Source organism: Cornus florida, unplaced genomic scaffold (assembly GCF_030987335.1).
Source record: "Cornus florida cultivar Cherokee Brave unplaced genomic scaffold, ASM3098733v1 CherokeeBrave_3.0.0_Hap2_Chr01, whole genome shotgun sequence".
NCBI lineage: Eukaryota > Viridiplantae > Streptophyta > Magnoliopsida > Cornales > Cornaceae > Cornus > Cornus florida.
The window spans coordinates 95,045,910-95,063,630 of record NW_026775571.1 but is presented as its reverse complement, the minus strand read 5'-3'; the positions used below and the strand labels follow the sequence as shown (position 1 = coordinate 95,063,630).

The window sequence follows — 17,721 nt, the reverse complement described above, 5'->3', positions numbered from 1 at the left end:
TTATTGAGCTAGAAGCGTGATGCCTGGTGTTTAAGTTTTGTAGCTAAGGTTGGGTCATCCGAGCGATGATTATGCTGAAGGTAGCGAATGAAGGGAGTTCTCCAATCGGCCAATTCGAGTTCAAGTATTTCAGCTTCATCAGGGCATTTATGGCAGGCAACACATGCGCGTTGTAATGTGGCAGCCTGATTGGACATCTGGGGCAGTAGTAACCCTGTTGTTGAAGACGGTGGTAGAGGGCGATATTAATTGTAGCACAGTGCTGTTAATGAACCTTGTGCAATACTTCGCTGGCCTCTATGTCCCTAAGGCAACGGCTGAGAATGCTCGAGGGGGTCGATGGTAAAGGAGACCTTGGATAAGATAGAAACTTTTGAGCTAGGCGAGGGGTAGTGACCCTATGAGGGACTGCATTTCGTCGATGATTGGTCGGCGCCGATCAATGAATTCCAAAGGTGGGAGGATGATGGTGATGGCAGGTTATGCTTGTCTATGGATAGTGATCTGTTGGTTGTCGTTAGAGATGTCGAGTTTAGATGCAAGTGTGGCGAGAACATCAGGGTATCAGTTGGCAGATCGAGGGACATGTGCCAGGCTAACACTAGTGAATCAAGGCAGGAGTTTTTGGATGATCGTCCGGCAAGATGCTAATGAAGGCTCATGAATGGCTAATTCCTCTGAGGTTTACTAAACAATCAGCTTTGAATCACCGTCGATGTATGTCCGGGAGATTTTTTTGTCAAGTGCTATTAGAAGTCCAAGGATGAGGGCCTCATACTTTGCTTTATTATTGGTGCATTTGAAGTTGAGTTTGATAGCAATAGTGGAGGTTATCATAAGGCATGAGAGCACAATGCCAGCGCCACCACTCTTGCTGTGGACGAACCATCAAAAGATAAGTGCCATTCCTAGGGTTACTCAATTGATGTTACGAGAAGGTTATCGAGGGGTAGCTACTCAACCACATGTTCGTGGGCTTCATTTGGGAATTGAGCAACTAGGTTGGCTAGAGCTAGACTTTTGATAACCTTAGGTTGTTGGCAGGTGATGTCAAACTCAGCGAGAGAGAGAAACCAGCGTGCAACCTTACTTGTGAGGATATATTTGGAGAGGAGATACTTATAAGGATCACACTTGGTGAGTAAGATAATGCGATGAGTGAAAAAATAGTGCCTGAACTTGGATGCTGCGAAGACCAAGGTGAGACAATACTTCTTGATAATGGAGTACCGTTCCTCAACATCTTGGATCAGGCGACCGGTCGTTCTTGACCTTCAACCTCTTGAGCCAGAAGTGCCCCTATGAATCGAGGAGTGGAGGTGATGTATAGCAAGAGAGGCTACTTCTTCTGTGGGGCATGTATGATCTATGGGGAAAGTAACACTTGTTTAATCCGCTCGAAGGTTACCTAGTGGGTGTCCGTCCCGAAGAATTTTGCTTTACCTTTGACGAGAGTGCTGAAGGAATGGGTTGCCTCGACGAGGCCTGGTAAGAATCGACAGAGGTATGATACTTTGCCTAAGAGGCTTTTCAATTGCTTTGGAGTTATTGGAGAAGGCATATTGAGTATGGCCTTAGACTTTACGGGGTCCACTTCGATACCTTGTCGATTAACCATGAAACCTAAGAATTTGCCATGATTGACACCAAATGCACATTTAGGGGGATTCATTTTGAGATTGTATTGCTTGTATCGCTTGAATACCTATTGTATGTCATGGAGGTGGTTGGTTGCTTGTTTGGACTCAATGACCAGATGATTCATATAGTCTTCGAGGTTATGATGGAGCAGATCATGGAAGATGGCAGTCATTATGCACTGATAAGTGGCACATGCGTTCTTTAATCTGAAGGGCATAACGGTATAGTGGAAGTTGCCAAGAGGTGTTCGAAAGGCTGTCTTTTTTGCGTCGCCCTCAGCCATATGAATTTGATTCTATCCACTAAAGCCATCTATGAAAGAGAATATTTCGTGTCCTACAGTGCTGTCGACCAGAGTGTCAATGATGGGCAAAGGGAAATCATCTTTTGGGCATGCCTTATTAAAATCTCTGAAATCGACATACACCCTTATTTGACCATTTTTCTTTTGAATTGGGACAATGTTGGCCAACCAAGTAGGGTGGATAATGGGCTTGATGAAACCAGCCTCCAGCAATTTTTAAACTTTATCCTTGATTTGCAGTTCAAGCTCTGGCCAGAAAAGTGCAGGAGCCTTGCTTAACTAGATTAGCATTGGGTAAGATGTTGAGGTGGTGTGAGACCAACAAAAGGTGAAGGACTAGCATTTTGAGGTATGTCCATGCGAAGACATCGTGAAACTCCTGTAAGAGGGAGATGAGTTGAGACTGATCTAGAGAGTTGAGTGCACTAAATAGAAAAGTAGTGCGGTGCTACTCATTGGAAGGAGCAAGAGTTACTTCAACAAGGTCCGGTGGTGGTGGTTTCTCGAGGATTCGAGGTTGTTACTCTGCAGGCTAGTGGAGTGAACCTCTGTTAACCCTGAGCACCATCATAATCGATAGATGACTAGACCGTTGGGGAGACGGACACGCTTGCATTCGCGTGGGGCGTCACTGCTCTGGACTTGAGAGGGGGGTTGGAAGATGTCTTTCTGGGCATCATACCAAGTCGGTAGAGGAGTGCTGATGATGGTGGTATCGCGGTCTTGCGCGTAGTCATCAAGTGGCGGTCTTGGCGTAGTCATCAAGTTCGTTGAAGAACAAAACATAGGTGTAGTGAGCTTCGAAAGTGGCGAAAGGACGATCAGAGCAAGGCACAGTGACAATCTTATTATTCCAAATGCCTTTGAAGCATTGATGGTATATGGAAGGGACGATGCTAAAACGGTGCATCCACGTGCGCCCGAAAAGGATGTGATAGGATGTGTTGCTGTCAATCACATGAAAGTTCGTGGAAGATTGGAATTTGTTGACTGCCAGATCAACGTTGACATAACCCATCATACGACGAAGGTCATTGCCAAATCCTATAACTTTGATTGGTTCTTTGACCAAATGGTCCTCAGAGATACCTGTCTTGCGAAAAGTGGAAAGAGGCGTGACGTTAATGGATGAGCCATTATCAAGGAATGCACACTTGAATTCTACGCCCTTGATCATGGCCAGGATATACAAGGGTTGATTTTGGGCACCTTGGCTTTGTTTGTCAGCATCAGTGAAGGAGATAACCTTTTTTGTACCAAGCGGTATGGGCTTGGCTGTAGCAACCATAAGGCAATGATCAACCTCTGATGGAGATGGCTCTGTGCTATGGCCTGGGTTTGTTTCTTTGAGCTCATCATAGCAAGTGATTGTTGCGATGCGATGGTTGGGATATGGGAAACAATAAACATCTTTGGGAGGGGTAACCTCAAGGTCTCTTGTTGTCATGCGGCACTGGAAAAGGCTGCGTAGGCCCCAGTAGTTGATTGTGGGATAAATGAGACTCTAATGGAAGACGTAGAAGTCAGCGCTGACCTTATGTGCTGGGGTGGGTTCACGGCATAGGGTGGGCAAAACAATGACACCGTCTTTAACCCACTTGGCTAGTGTGTTCTTGACCTCTTCAATTCGAATGGGGAAAGGTAGTGGCTCTTCACTCGTGGGCTTGGATTAGGAAGTCTTATCAAATCGCTTCCGTGGGTGCTCCTCGATAGTCACTGCCGGTGCAGGCCTGCGGCTGGAGACTTTTGGGGCCTCGAACTTAGGGGAATCGTACTTGGTAGGCTCATACTTGGTGGCTGCTGGCTTGAGGACTTTTAAATTTCTAGCTGAAATCTTTAGCTCACCAAAACTTGTGATCTGGAGTTTAACTAGGTGGAGATTATAGGCTTGCAACATGCCCTGGATGCAGATGTCAATTAGGTCCATCTCATTACTGCTCTCAAAGCATTCACCTGCAGGATCACTAAATCGGTTGATGAAGGCAAGGACATCCTCATTGTCCTCTTGAGCCTCTTTGGTTAGGGAGAGAGTGGTGACACGTTCTTCAACCAGGAAGAATTGGTGAAAAAATGATCTTTCAGCTGCTCCGAAGTGCTGATAAAGTCTGGCTCAAGGTTGAAGTACCAATGGTATGCTCAATCAGTTAAGGACTTGGAGAATTCTCGCAGGCGAACCACATGGTTATCGCCAAAGTGGCCTAAAGCTTCAACAAAACACATGACGTGCTCTCTGGGATCGCCAGATTTGTATTTGGGAACTAAGTATCCTTGTGGGTATGAGGTCTGCATGATGGAGCATGGATAAGGGGGCTCGTTACCAAAGTCCAAGGCTCGAGAGGTTGAGGTACCCTTTTTGAAGAGGTCGTGTACTTCAGAGCGTGTGAACACTTATTTTGGGGAAGAGTAGGAGTAGAAGGGAGAGGGCAATTAGTTTTAAGGTTTGCTTGGGCATAGGTGGGTGGGGAGTAGAACATGGGCTCTTTGCCTTGAGATGAAAAAGTGTGAGGAGCTCTGGGGGTTACCTGCAGTGGTGGGTTGTAGGGCTCTGGGATGGGTTGTGAGAGTAGATCTGTACTATGGTCTTAACCCATTGGCGATTGCATCATGGTCTACTGGTTACACTACGGTGGGACGTTCATGCCAGTTGGAGTAATGGTAGAGTGCATTATTTAATTAGTTATGACCAACTCTGTCTGGGTTATAGTTGGTGCAGTTAGAAGCCTCTTATCAAGCGCATGGAGGGCCTATTCAAATTTCTCTATCCGAGTCATCAAATGGTGATTCATGCTCTGCATCGTCTCTAGAATAGCGTCTGTACTAGATCTGTGCCTTGACTTTGAGGAATGAGACCTGGTGCTGGTAGCCCTAGAGCTGGTGGCTCTGTCGCTAGTAGTTTTGGCGCCAGTGGCCTTGATGCTGGTAGCCCCGATGGGAGACACCTCAGTTTGTGCCGGGGGGGGGGGGGGGGAATCTCATCTAGATTTATATTCTTGCTAGGATAATCTCTAGCGAAGTCGCCAAATGTAGTTATCTGTTTCTCGAGGGTGTTTGAATAGTCAAAAGACTTAGGAATATGTCACTAAACAGTGTGAGGAATGTAGAATAGTGGAAGAAGTGAGAGAAAACCAGTCCAGTGAGAGAATTGGAGCAATGTTAGGGAAAATGCTGCCGTCAGTTCCTTAGCCTTTTGCCCTTTGTCACTGCCTTTTTTATAGCTTTAGGTCACTCAGGTGATATTTGTTGGGCCTCTAGATCGAAAATGGGTCAGGGCCCATGCCCCTAGGTCATGTTGCCCTAATCCCTATATTTTTGGTGTTGTTGCCAAGTGTATCTACCCTATTGAGTAACCCAAGCAAGGCTAGCTGTAAAGGCAATTGTACTATTCTAGCTGTCTTTTACTCTTATCTTCAAATTAGCCTTGCCTTAGTGAGCAAGACATTACTAATTTTTCATCTTCCATTCTAAGATCCCTTCTGCATCCCCTTGGCCTTGAAGAGTCCTATAATAACCATTTATCATTTTCTCGTCTTGAACACGATTCTGTCAACCGAGACTCGGAGTTCATCGATTGGCAATTTGTAGTTGGGTCGGATCGAGGTTCAAGGTCCGTCAATCGAAAATTCGTGGCTTGGTCAGATCAAGGTTCAAGGTCCGTCGATTGACAATTTATGGATTGGTCGGATCGAGGTTTGAGGCCCGTCAATCGATAGTTCGCAACTTGGTAGGATCGAGATTCAAGGCCCATCGATCGACAATTTACGACTAGGTCAGATAGAGTTTCAAGGCCTGTCAATCGATAATCTGAGACTAGGTCAAATCGAGGTTCAAGGCCCGTCGATCGACCATTCGTGGGTAGGTCGGATCGAGTTTCAAGGCCCGTCGATTGACAATTCATGGCTTGATCGGATCGAGGTTCAAGGCCCGTCGATTGACAATTCCTGGCTTGGTCAGATTAAGGTTCAAGGTCCGTTGATCGACAATTCATGGCTTGGTCGAATCGAGGTTCAAGGCCCGTCGATCGATGATTTGTTTGGTTGGGCCAAGGTTCGAGGCCCACCGTTTTTTGACTTTGCTGAGGTGTTCTTGGTCTCGAGCCAGTGTTACACTATTTTGTCTTCTTGATCAAAGATAGTACTATTTTAGGCTCACTTAGATTTGACCCTTGGTGACATGGCTGAACCACATCCGCAAAGATTAATTTCATGTTTTGACATTTCTACCATTGTTCTTCTGATAACTCTGTAGTTTCAATTTTGTCATATCTACACTATCTAGTCAATAAAGTGACATAAAATATGTATATATTTATTTTTCAGAAATTATATATATATATATATATGTATATATATATTTATTTGTTATAATTCTTTATATATAATTACTTATGATTATTGAATACATATGACCGAAAAGAGTGTTGTGGAAATATGTTTCAATTATTTATTAAAAAATGATACTTACACTGACTTGTTACAATGAATTATCAAACTTATTTATTTTAATTGGTCTATCTATATAGCAAATAATGAAGTGAGATCTTCTACTTAATTGTATTGTGTATAAATAATCGATCAGAAACTTTCGATTAGGTAATTCACTACAATAAATCGGTGCAAGTATCTTTACTTTTATTTATTTAGTTTTGGAAGAAATAAATATATATTTATATATTTTTTAATTTTTGATAAGAAATTCATGCGCCTATATAAAGGTAATACGACTAGGTTATACCACGGTTAATACAATGAATGTCACATCATAAATTGTTATAAAATTTAAAAGTAAAGATGGCAATGTAAATTACAATACTTACAAACTTACAAATAAAAAACAGACCACAAAAAATACTCTATTGATAAAAGGAAAAGAAAATGGTTTGTGAAAAGGAAAGGCGCGTGTAAGCACCATGTTCTAGTCTCTAAAGTTGTGACATGAATCATAGAGGCAAAAAATAATAATATGACGGAGTTTATGATTTAGTGGTATATTTTTTATTTTTAAAATAAAATAAAAAGAGTTTAAATTTTCCTCAATAGTATTGTGAGAGTTCTTTGTCATTCAAACTCATTTAAATTTTTTTATTTTTTGTTTAAAACATTGTGCATCAAATTTTGTTACCAAAAATATTTTTATTTTGAAATAAATCACAATACAACAAAAACATTGCTACAATTTATATAAAATTAAGGGATTTTTACCAATACATGGGCTTAAGGCCCAAATACTACAATACAATGAGGTCAAAGTTTTGATTTATCAAGAAAATGGGGGGACCACACAAACTTTTTCTTAAAAATGAAAGGACCACATAACTATTTCTATAAAATGAACTCCACTTTATGCTTTATACCCCATAACAAACTATATTACTATAATGACGCAAAGCAATATATTATTATAACATAAAAGCCTTAAAACATGAAATAAACTTATGGAAAAATCCTTGAACAAACTTATTTAATATTTCTTTTTACTTTTTAATTTTCTCACAGTAAATTAAGATTTCACAGTAGAGTAATATAGACTTATAGACTTCTTTAGACAAAAGATCTTATATATAAATTAAATTTAAAGAAACAGTATAGGCTCTGACACCGAAATTAAGTTCAATCTAACTGGATAGAATCATGCAAATAACATAGAAATAAAATTAACAATCAAATCACAGAAATGACTGCCGAACCTGATAACGCCTTGTAAAAACGCCTGAACACCGGCAAGAACAGGCCAACAAGCCAACAGTTCGAGTCAACTCACAGAAGAAATTGTTAAATTAAATCTAAGGCTACTTGTACTGGTTGAATTTAAGAAAATTCTAGGATCTACACTGTCTGGTTAAACAAAATCTATATATTTGATATTTTTGTCACCGAAGTCTTTTGCCTGGAAGTACTGAAAATATTAAATAAAGAAAAGGGATTTTTAAATAAGAACAACGTGGATAATTTATTTCATGGGAAATATATATATATATGCACACTGTTTATACATGGATACACTCTCACACACTATTTTACAAAGAGATATGTACTCAAAGAAATCACAAAAGAAAGCACACTAGAAAATTATGGCAGAGGGCTGGAATGCTGGATGACTCTTAGCTTGGTTGCTCTAAAACTTGATGATCTTTGCTTGGCAGAGTGGCTCATTTTATAGTAAAAGTGGGAATGAAACTACGGTTGAGATTGTTGATGCTGCATAGATGGTTGAGATGCAAGATGCTTTAGAGATAAGGTAGCTTGAATTATTGCTGAGCTATTGATGTCGGCTTCTGTAGAGTCTTATCAACTTTTACTGTTGAAAATATACTTTTGGTGGATCTGCTTTTAACTGTACACTGTTATGAATCTGCTTTTTCTTGGATGCTCTTTGCAATTTTTAGAACTTTAGCATATTGAAAAAATTTCTGTCGATACTGCTATCTGGTGGGCTATCATCTCTGCGGGCCACATATGCATCAATACTGTCTAGTGAACTGATTTCTTCATTTTTGTAGGCAAGTTCGAACTGTTCAAGCAATATCTTTTCTTCATTGATTATTTCTTCAACTTCTGGAGATATCTCAATTTCTGGGGGAGGTCTGATGACATAGGGAATTCTGGCTTTGATGAAAATTTCCATGTTTATATTATGGTCGTAGAGTCTGAAGCCGGGATGGTAGCTTGTGTTAACCTGATGATGTTTATATTATGGTCGTAGAGTCTGATCCCATAGAACATGTGGATCTTTTCCTCTAAAATCCATAGACAATAAGTTATATATATCACTTTAAATATATTCTTAATTTATTAGACCAGTCACGTCACATGAAGCCTATAAAGCACGGACACGAATACGGGACACGGGTACGACACGACACGGATACGGCGACACGGTAAATTTCAAAAAAATAGGATACGGACACGGCGGGGATACGCCTATATATATATATATATATATATATTCAAAATATAATTACTAGAATCTTGTACAGAAAAATAAAACAACAACAAAGAACAGAATCAATTTCAATAATTTCATCTCTGTTATAAGAAAAATATAGACAAGACAAAACAGAAAATAAATGAAAAAATAAAGTTGATCCAAATTCCAAAAGAAGATGTGCAAAAGAGATATAGCTATAATGAACTAAATATGTATATGAATAAACATATATACTTTTAGTCTTTCATAAAGTTTTGTTCATGTAACTTAAATATATATATATATATCTTGTTCATGAAGAGAGATAATTGAAGAAGAGGAAAGACTGAGAGGAGTGAGAGAAAATAAATTTTGTCTCACAAAAGTGTCGGACCGTGTGTCCGAGCCTCAGACACGCGTGTCTAATAAAAAATAATATTTGGACACTTTATAGAAGTGTCGGACACGTGTCCGAGCCTCGGACACGGGTGTCGGTGTCCGAAAAGTATCCGACACGGGTACGGGGCCCCTGGAAGGAGTGTCCGTGCTTCATAGCATGAAGCTATCCCATTAAACACTTTCTCTTTTAGACAGTCACATTTCTTTTTGAAGTAAAATGTTACTATTGTTCTTATTCATGGATAATCGAGGATATATTTTTGTCATTCAATTTTTTGGTAAATATACTTCTGTGAAATTTATTTATTTATTTATTTTCTTAAAACTCAAGTAAACACAAATTTTTACAATATTGTCTCTAACACCACAACATCTTTTTAGTGAGAAAAGATTATACTATTTAAACTAATACACGCCCATTGTTATTTTAATAAAATGTAACTAAAATGACAAGGTTAAGAAATATTAGCACCACAAATAAAACTATCAACACCGAGTATCCTAAAAAAATTAAGCTCACATGATATGGTTAATTTTAAAATTATAAAACCACAAATAGAATAATCAATAACAACAGTTCTTTTTTAAACTCCGAGTCACGTTCAGATGGTAAAAGTTTTGTATGCGTCTTCTGTGTTCACGTGATTAAAAATCTATTAAGATCTTTTCACGATTTTCAAAAATCTTTTGATAGCAACTAAATTTTTAGGGTTAGGACCTACATGAGTTTCACTAACATGTTAAGAATATTTCTATGAATTTCAAAAAATCTTTTGATAGTAGTTAAATTTTTAGGGGTTTATTTCCCCCCCACAACTAGTTGTAATGTTTAGACTATGAACAACTTTTGTCAGACCAACATGCTCTGAATATGCTGGAAGAAATTTTCCCGGCTCATCAGATGGTACACCTGGATCGAAGCCCACCACCTGAGCAATAGGGGACAGCGATCATGCGTTGCTTGTTTGAGAACCACAAATTTTTACTTCTAAATTCTTGAATTGATATTTGTACTCTTTTCATGACAAGAACACTAACTTGAGGAATTGATGGTAGAAATTTCTTTAAATTCGACCCGACACACATCACCCCCGCAAAATATCTTGGTATTATCTACATCAAACAAATTGGTACACTAACAATATTACCGTTCAAACACTCAATATCTATTTCTTAAAAAAGATAAATCATACCATCTTAACTACTAAACTCTCTATAGCAACAAGTGGTTCAGTGCCAAATGAAGGCTGAATCCTTCAATATCACACACCAAAACTCCCAAAGGCGATCGGCTAACTACAAGCCCAACATTTGGAAAAATAAATAAAAAAATTCCAATGGTGGGCAATTGCCCCCATTGGACTCAGTGGCCGGCAATTTCTTAGTCGGTTTGGGTTGATTTGCCTGGATAGCATCACTCTTCCAGCTTTCTGTATTGAATTAAAGTTTGTATGGAACAATTAAAATATGAGAAATGATAGGTCTTCCGACTTCAATTGCGACTCATCCTCTGAGTACAACGTGATTGAATCACATTGGAACTCTTGAAACAAAATTCCATAAACATCTCTTTCTTTTCGACTCATTCCCAATCACGTTGTATTCGGAAAATGAGTTGACAATTGAGGTTGGAAGACCTATCACTTCTCTTAAAATATTCATGATGTAAATCATGAAAATGTAATTATAATTAATATATATATGTGTGAGTCTTACGCAGCGGAATATATTTAGGAAAGTTTTAGATTTTGTAAAAACAGATCTGTGTTGTTATTACCTTTACTTATTTTAGCAATTAAACAGTTAATCACATGTAAATAAAATAAAGCAAAGTAAAGTTAGAGATGAAATCAGGATTTTAACGAGGAAACCCCAGTTGATAAAATACGTCAACTGTTATGGGAAAAAGCTCATGGACTTGTGAAGTCCAAAGTAAACCAATCCACTATGGTTGAAACAAAGTATACTAAACTTTGACTCTGGCTCACACCCGATCGTTCTACACCACACCAACCGCTGACGATCATCTGGCTTTGCGACTCCCCATCCAACAGCAACTTGACCTCAGGCTTACACTTGATATTTGTAGAAGAGTGGCAGGTAGATCAGACAACACTCCATAAATGCTCTAACCCTTTCAAAGTGTGACTGCGTTTACTTCTGTCCTTCAATCGTCTAAATGATATAGAAGAAAATATAATGACCCAGCTCCTCATGGATTCAGATCATTAAACGGGTCCTAACCCAACCCAAAAACATCCAAGGGTGAAACGGTAATTTCACGTTAAATTAAAATGTTGAGTTCCAAAAAGGGCAAGATGGTAATTTGTCATATTTCAATAAATTAAGACCCAAAGGACGTCATAGTCATTTACGTGCATCACACAATAATTAAAATGAGGTCCGGGGTAAAATAATCCTTTTGGGGCAAAAATATAATTATGGCATTTAATTGGGTCATAAAAATAATTAATTTCAACTTCAAATGATGCCAAAGTGTAATTTTAAGAACTTAAATTGGTAATTACATGAAAAGGCCGAACCGGTCGACGTATACTCCTTATACGTCGACTGGTTTGGGATATGAATAGTGGGAAAACCCACTGCCAAGATACCGGTAACCAGTCGACTGGTTCTGAACATAAGTTACAATGGATACCGGTCGACTGGTTTGGGATGTATGCCATAATGACCATTCTCCCAAGATACCGGTCGACATTTGGGAGGCCACATGTCGACCGGTTCTGGGAAAATTGCACTCCCACTTCCCACTGTCTAGTGATAACTCACTTACGCCAACACTTGGGTAATTAACCACCCCGCCACTACATTCACATACAAAATAAGATATGCTTCAACATCAAATTGTAATAACAACTACCACGTTGGTGACGTAATTTACAACACGTTACTTAGAATATACAAAACTGATTTTAGGTGAGTAATACTTAATTACATTTTCTCAAGGATCATTCACAAACTTAATTACATTCCTAAAACTATAATTACACATGAAATAGCTAAATACAAGATAGCAAAAATCATCTTCTAACAACTTTCAATTTTGAGGTAGATTAGCATCCGCCGGTTCTTTTCCAAGACCTGAAAAAAAATTTAATATATAGTAGGGTGAGTTATATGCTCAGTATGTGACACTTAAGACATGCGTCTTGTGTCCCCGTGAATCCAATCAAAGCATAGGCCAATGGGAAATAGGGAGCATGCAACATAGGGAATTAATACATCATTCCAACCAAATTAGAATACAAAGAACGTTATGCCGTGGAATGCGAATGCATGCTCATGCCACTCCCCATTTTCATTCTTAAGACCATCACTTTCCAAATGTTAATACAACCCGCCCTTTGGTAACCCCGCCGCGACACGAGAGGAGGATTGGCTAGTGTCCCTGACTCTTGGTAACCCCGCGGCGTCATTATGGGACTCAGCTAGCTCAACCACGCTAAGACGACTCCCTAGTCCCCCCTAGGCTATATTAACCTCCGGCCCGTTGGTAACAACGCAGCGACCGAGTTTGCATAAAACCATTTCCAAAACATTCATATCCCAAAAATCCCCTTTTTCATTTCAAAACCAATTCCTCCCATTTCATGCAACCCAATGATGCATTTGTATATATATGCTCCATGGTTCCAAGATTAAGACATTTAAATAACAACAACAATCACTCAAGCATATATCATGTTCAACATTTCAAAATAGATTATCATCAAATTAAACATAACAAGGTAGCATCTAGACATGCTTTTCACATAATACAAGTCACATTCAATATCATGAAATTCTCTAGACATCACTAATATAATCATTAATACAATTAACTCTTAAATTAAACATATTATCACACAGGGAAGGTATAATTCACAAAAGAGCAAGAAAACATGAATTAAGATGCCCCTACGTCAAGTTTGCATCAAAATCCTAACAATGGGTCCCTAGATTTGAACTCCAAGGAGGGCTCTAAAACTGAAATTGCTTGTGTGGACGTGTAGAGCTCGTCGTTTTGCCTCAAACGGCACCCAATTTCGACAAGTAATGAAGATGAAATCAAGGATCAAAGTTTGTCTAAAAAAGAAAAGAAAAATGGAAGAGAATTGAGAGAGAAGAGGAATTTATGGGGACAGAGAAAGTGTGAAGCAAAATAGTGGTCTCTAGACCACTTTTGAAATAGTGGTGGGCTCCAAAATTTCTTTTTATTTACTCTTTTTCTTTAATCTTCCATTTTTTACACCACACAACTCATATAGTGCACCACTACATAACAATACTACTCAACCCACATAAATTAAAATGCACAATGCAAATAGACCCAATCACAATCCCGAACATAACATGCGAAAAGACAGAAATACCCTTGTCTCCACGAATTATTGGAAAAATAAAAATTCTGAAAAATCAGAAACATCACAGAAAATCTGCTTCGTCTGATCGATGTTAATACAACTGTATGATCACGATCAGGATTCGAACACCACAATTCTAAACTCTGTGTTTATGTGTATGTGTTCTAGAAAGATATCAGAAAAATTAACTCTGATTTTCTGTAAAAATAATCTTCCTAAGGCTTTGAATAATAATGTAAAAGCCATAAATAAATCAATATATATGACACGGTTTATATAGAGTATAAAAGACCTAATCCCTCTAAAAATAAGGAAGAGTTCGTGTATAGGATTTGGTATAATTCTAGATCAATAGGGAAACAAATTAGGAAAAGGAAACTGCAATTGTAGAGCAATCAGGACATCTTGAACCGGTTCAAAGAAGCTGAACCGGTTCAAGTTTGGCAGTGACTCAAACTTGAGCATCTTGAACCGGTTCAAGGAAGCTAAACCGGTTCAAGGTTGGCAGACCTGAATTTCGAATTCTTTCTACCTTGTTTCATTCTACGGTGATGTACTACCAACATAGTAAGTGTAGAATGTCCAACCTTATTCACATCCCTTCCTAAAATGGTGTCCTTACATTTTTCTTCACAAAATCTTCAAGTATGGTAAGTTTGAACTCCTTCCCAGTTCTGTAGTCCTTGTCGAACTTGATGACTTGTAGAACAAGTAATTTAAATTACAACCTAACTTAAACTTGTTATGTCTTTGTTATGTCTACGATAATTGCCAAAAATACATTAATATCTCACAATCTCCCCTTTTGGAAATTTCGTGACAAAACCCTAAAAACACTCTTGCAATCTACCCAAAGTAAAAAAGTAAATTAAATGATATGCTTAAAGGAAAAAAAAAAAAAAAAAACAAAAATAGGAACACTGTTCTTCTTGTATTCAAACCTGGACCTGTTTCCTGCACACCATTAAGCAACACTACCAGTGAAGTATAATAAAACTTATAAGCACTCCCCCTGAAGTAAAAATCCAAAACAGTTAAATGTTAAATGTGGTATCCCCCTTAACATCACAATTGGTTATCTCCCCCTTTTTGTAACAAATTGACAAACGAGATAAAAGAATAATAGAACAGTAAAGTCTAATTTAAGGAGTCAATTAAAGTACAATTCGGATAAGCATCAGGAATGCAATAAAAGCATATTCCAGGAATATCCACAAGCATAGACAAGTTGTGAAATAATAAACAAAACAGGATGTCATGATGCATGATAAATTAACAATAAAAGTAGCACCATCCTTGTAAACAGAGGTATACACCCTCCAAGCTTCTTCATTGTAAAAATGTGACGCTGTAAATTCAATCCTTCCAGTGCTAGAAACTGAAAGATAACGTATTGGAGCCATGCTGGAGCTTGCAAACCACTTTGAGGTTCTTGAATAAAAATGTCGGTTCTGGACCTCTTTGGTGGTCTATGAGTTTCAATCCTTTTTCCTTTAGCTTCTCCAGACAGTTTAGGAGCCATGTTCTGTACAAAAATATTTACTTTGAAGCTTTGAAACTTTTTTAGTAATTTTGTCAAACAAACCCCAAAAGGTGTTAAAGAGAAAAACTTGTATTTATTTTCAATCCTCCCTAAATCAACAACACAATGCAAATATATATTCCTCAAGCAGAATCAAGCTCTAATCTCTTCAAATAACTCAAAAGATTAATCAATCCTCTAATTTCTAATCCTGTGATACCCCTCGGATCCGAGACACGGGTTAATCAGGCCCAGGCCCAAACCCGAGGGAAATATCAAACAATTAATACTTTAATGAACACAAAATACAAGATGAAATAAGAAATAAAATAATAAACTGAAGGAATGCTAATTGAAAATCCTTAAAATAAAATTATTCAAATCTGATAATCCAAAACTCCATAAGTTTAACAACTCGGGAATCCATCTAGTGGACCTTTAATAAAAATCCCAACTGTAGATGAAAATACTAAAATAAGATCCAAAGCTAAAAAGTAAGCAGTCCTACGTAGTCGATGGAATAGAAGTCTGTATCTGCTCTGCACAACCAAGCTCTAACCTTAGAACTGACGAGCACCTGAAAAATAAAAGAGTGGGTCAGGCCCACATGCAAGTCCTATCCTACTATGATCCAAACAGTAATTCGATACGCAGATACATCCTAGAAAGACTCAACAATACCTAGAGTAGTCCATATATATATATATAGTACACACTAATAGAACGCTCACTAGTCCAGTGGGTCTGTCTCAGCCTGAGTAGAGATATCATGCAAATCGCACATAACGTGGTCATGAGTACCTAGATCTACCAGGGAACAACACCTATGTCTAGTTATCCATCCTAGGCGATATACGTGCCCTAACCATGGTCCTAAGACTCAAGCTCATACTATGACATCATATACTAAATATATAAAGTTCGAACTCCTAATACAAGATATTAACCATCTGTATAGTGGTCTGATATATGTATAACACTCCATCCTGAAACCATAGTAGGCCATTCAATTATTTTATTGACATGACACCAGTAAGAGATGGACTTAACCTTTATGGTTAATCAATACCTTAATCCAAATTAGGTAGAACTTAGTATTTTAACTAGTCTATACCTAGTATGTCACCGTCCCATACCGGTACATACAATCCTTCACATAGCATAGTTACAAAATCAACACTATGTAAGCAACAACCATCCTCTAAAATATACATTAATATAAATTCATACATATATAACAATATTAGGTAATCAATTCAAAACCTAAATATCATGCTCCAACAATTTAAATAGCTAAAATAAGTCATAGCATTTAAATTCTCCATATAGTTCGTAAACTGATACAATTAACAGCCATTAAGTACCAATGTATTTCAAATCAATCATAGTTGAATTTATAGATAATCCCCTATGTTTATAACATGGTGAAAATATGATTAAATATAATTAATTCATATACCAAAGATTTGCTAAGTTCCGGTACTTAAATTTCTTAGCAAAACAGTGTAACGTATAGATTTTTTCCTTGAGCTATTCGTTGCTCCTTTCCTTAATCCATTATTGTAACAAATGTTTCCAATATTTATATAAGTCCCTAACATTTAATTACACCATGTAGTAGCTTTTAAACAGCTTTAGTAAACACTATACAGCCCAAACAGCCCCCAAATAACCCAACCGTAGGATTTCAAGTGAGAGCAGGCTCTTCCAAAATGAGGAGCCTGCTCTTCTTCAACAAGAGCCGGCTCCAATACCTTAGGAGCTGGCTCCTAACAAGGTAGAGTCGGCTCCACACCTTAGGGAGCCGGCTCTAAGGTCAGGAAGAGGCGGCTCCTCCTCCTTTGGAGCCTGCTCTTCTCTCCTTAGATGCTGTAGTCTGTTCCTGCATCATCTTCTCTATCCCCAGTGATTTCTAGAACTTCTGTAATGTGTTCTAATTCTTAATCTAGGTTCAATCTTAGTCCTAGATAAATTTAAACCACTGAACTCCTATCCTAAGATGTGTATATTCACCAGTTTTAGAGCCACGATTACAGAACCTTTGTTAGCAGTTTTTTTTTTTTAGCAAGTCACGACAGATTTAAAACAGATTTATTTAGTACAATTAAATACTGTTCTAAGCACCTGTTCTAGAGTTCAAACTCAGTCCCAGATGAATTACAAGGCCTCCAATTATATAACTAATCTCAATTAAAACAACGCTCAATCGTAAACCACAGAAAGAACAAATAACAGAACGTCACAAAATTCATGCAAACTAGTTAATTCAACGAGATCAAATAAACTTCATATATGCATAAAAGACATGTTATTATGTTTATTTAATCCGTTTTTAATCCTTGGAGTCTAACTAGGCACGCACAGAACACGAATTAAAGGAAAAGAATAGAACAGAGACTTACCTTTTCAAAGTTGAAACACAATTTCCACGTCTCTGAGTTTTCCCTTGCTCTGCTTTGCTATGCCCCCTTGCTCACTCTCTATTTCTTAGCAGTCCATTGTGTTACAGACGTAAACTTATATATTTCTAAAACCCGAAACCCAGTAAGCGTATGTTTTTATAGGCTTAGACATGAACCCTAATCCAT

At 38.1% G+C, this 17,721-nt stretch overlaps 1 protein-coding gene across 2 annotated transcripts in view; it reads left to right on the top strand.

Annotated features, from left to right (window-relative positions):
- LOC132307371 (dihydroflavonol 4-reductase-like) overlaps window positions 1-8,741 on the top strand; it is a 47,205-nt gene extending 38,464 nt beyond the window's left edge. Inside the window, exon 2 of one of the 2 annotated variants that reach the window (XR_009482222.1) lies at window positions 8,085-8,275. Coding sequence is in view for 1 of the 2 variants with exons in the window: in XM_059805102.1 (XP_059661085.1) it covers window positions 8,442-8,644 (203 nt within the window). In the remaining variant the exon portion in view is untranslated. Of the gene's footprint in view, window positions 1-8,084; window positions 8,276-8,441 lie in introns of those variants that run through there. The other variant, XM_059805102.1, reaches the window with a different exon arrangement.
- Window positions 8,742-17,721: the final 8,980 nt, after the last annotated feature.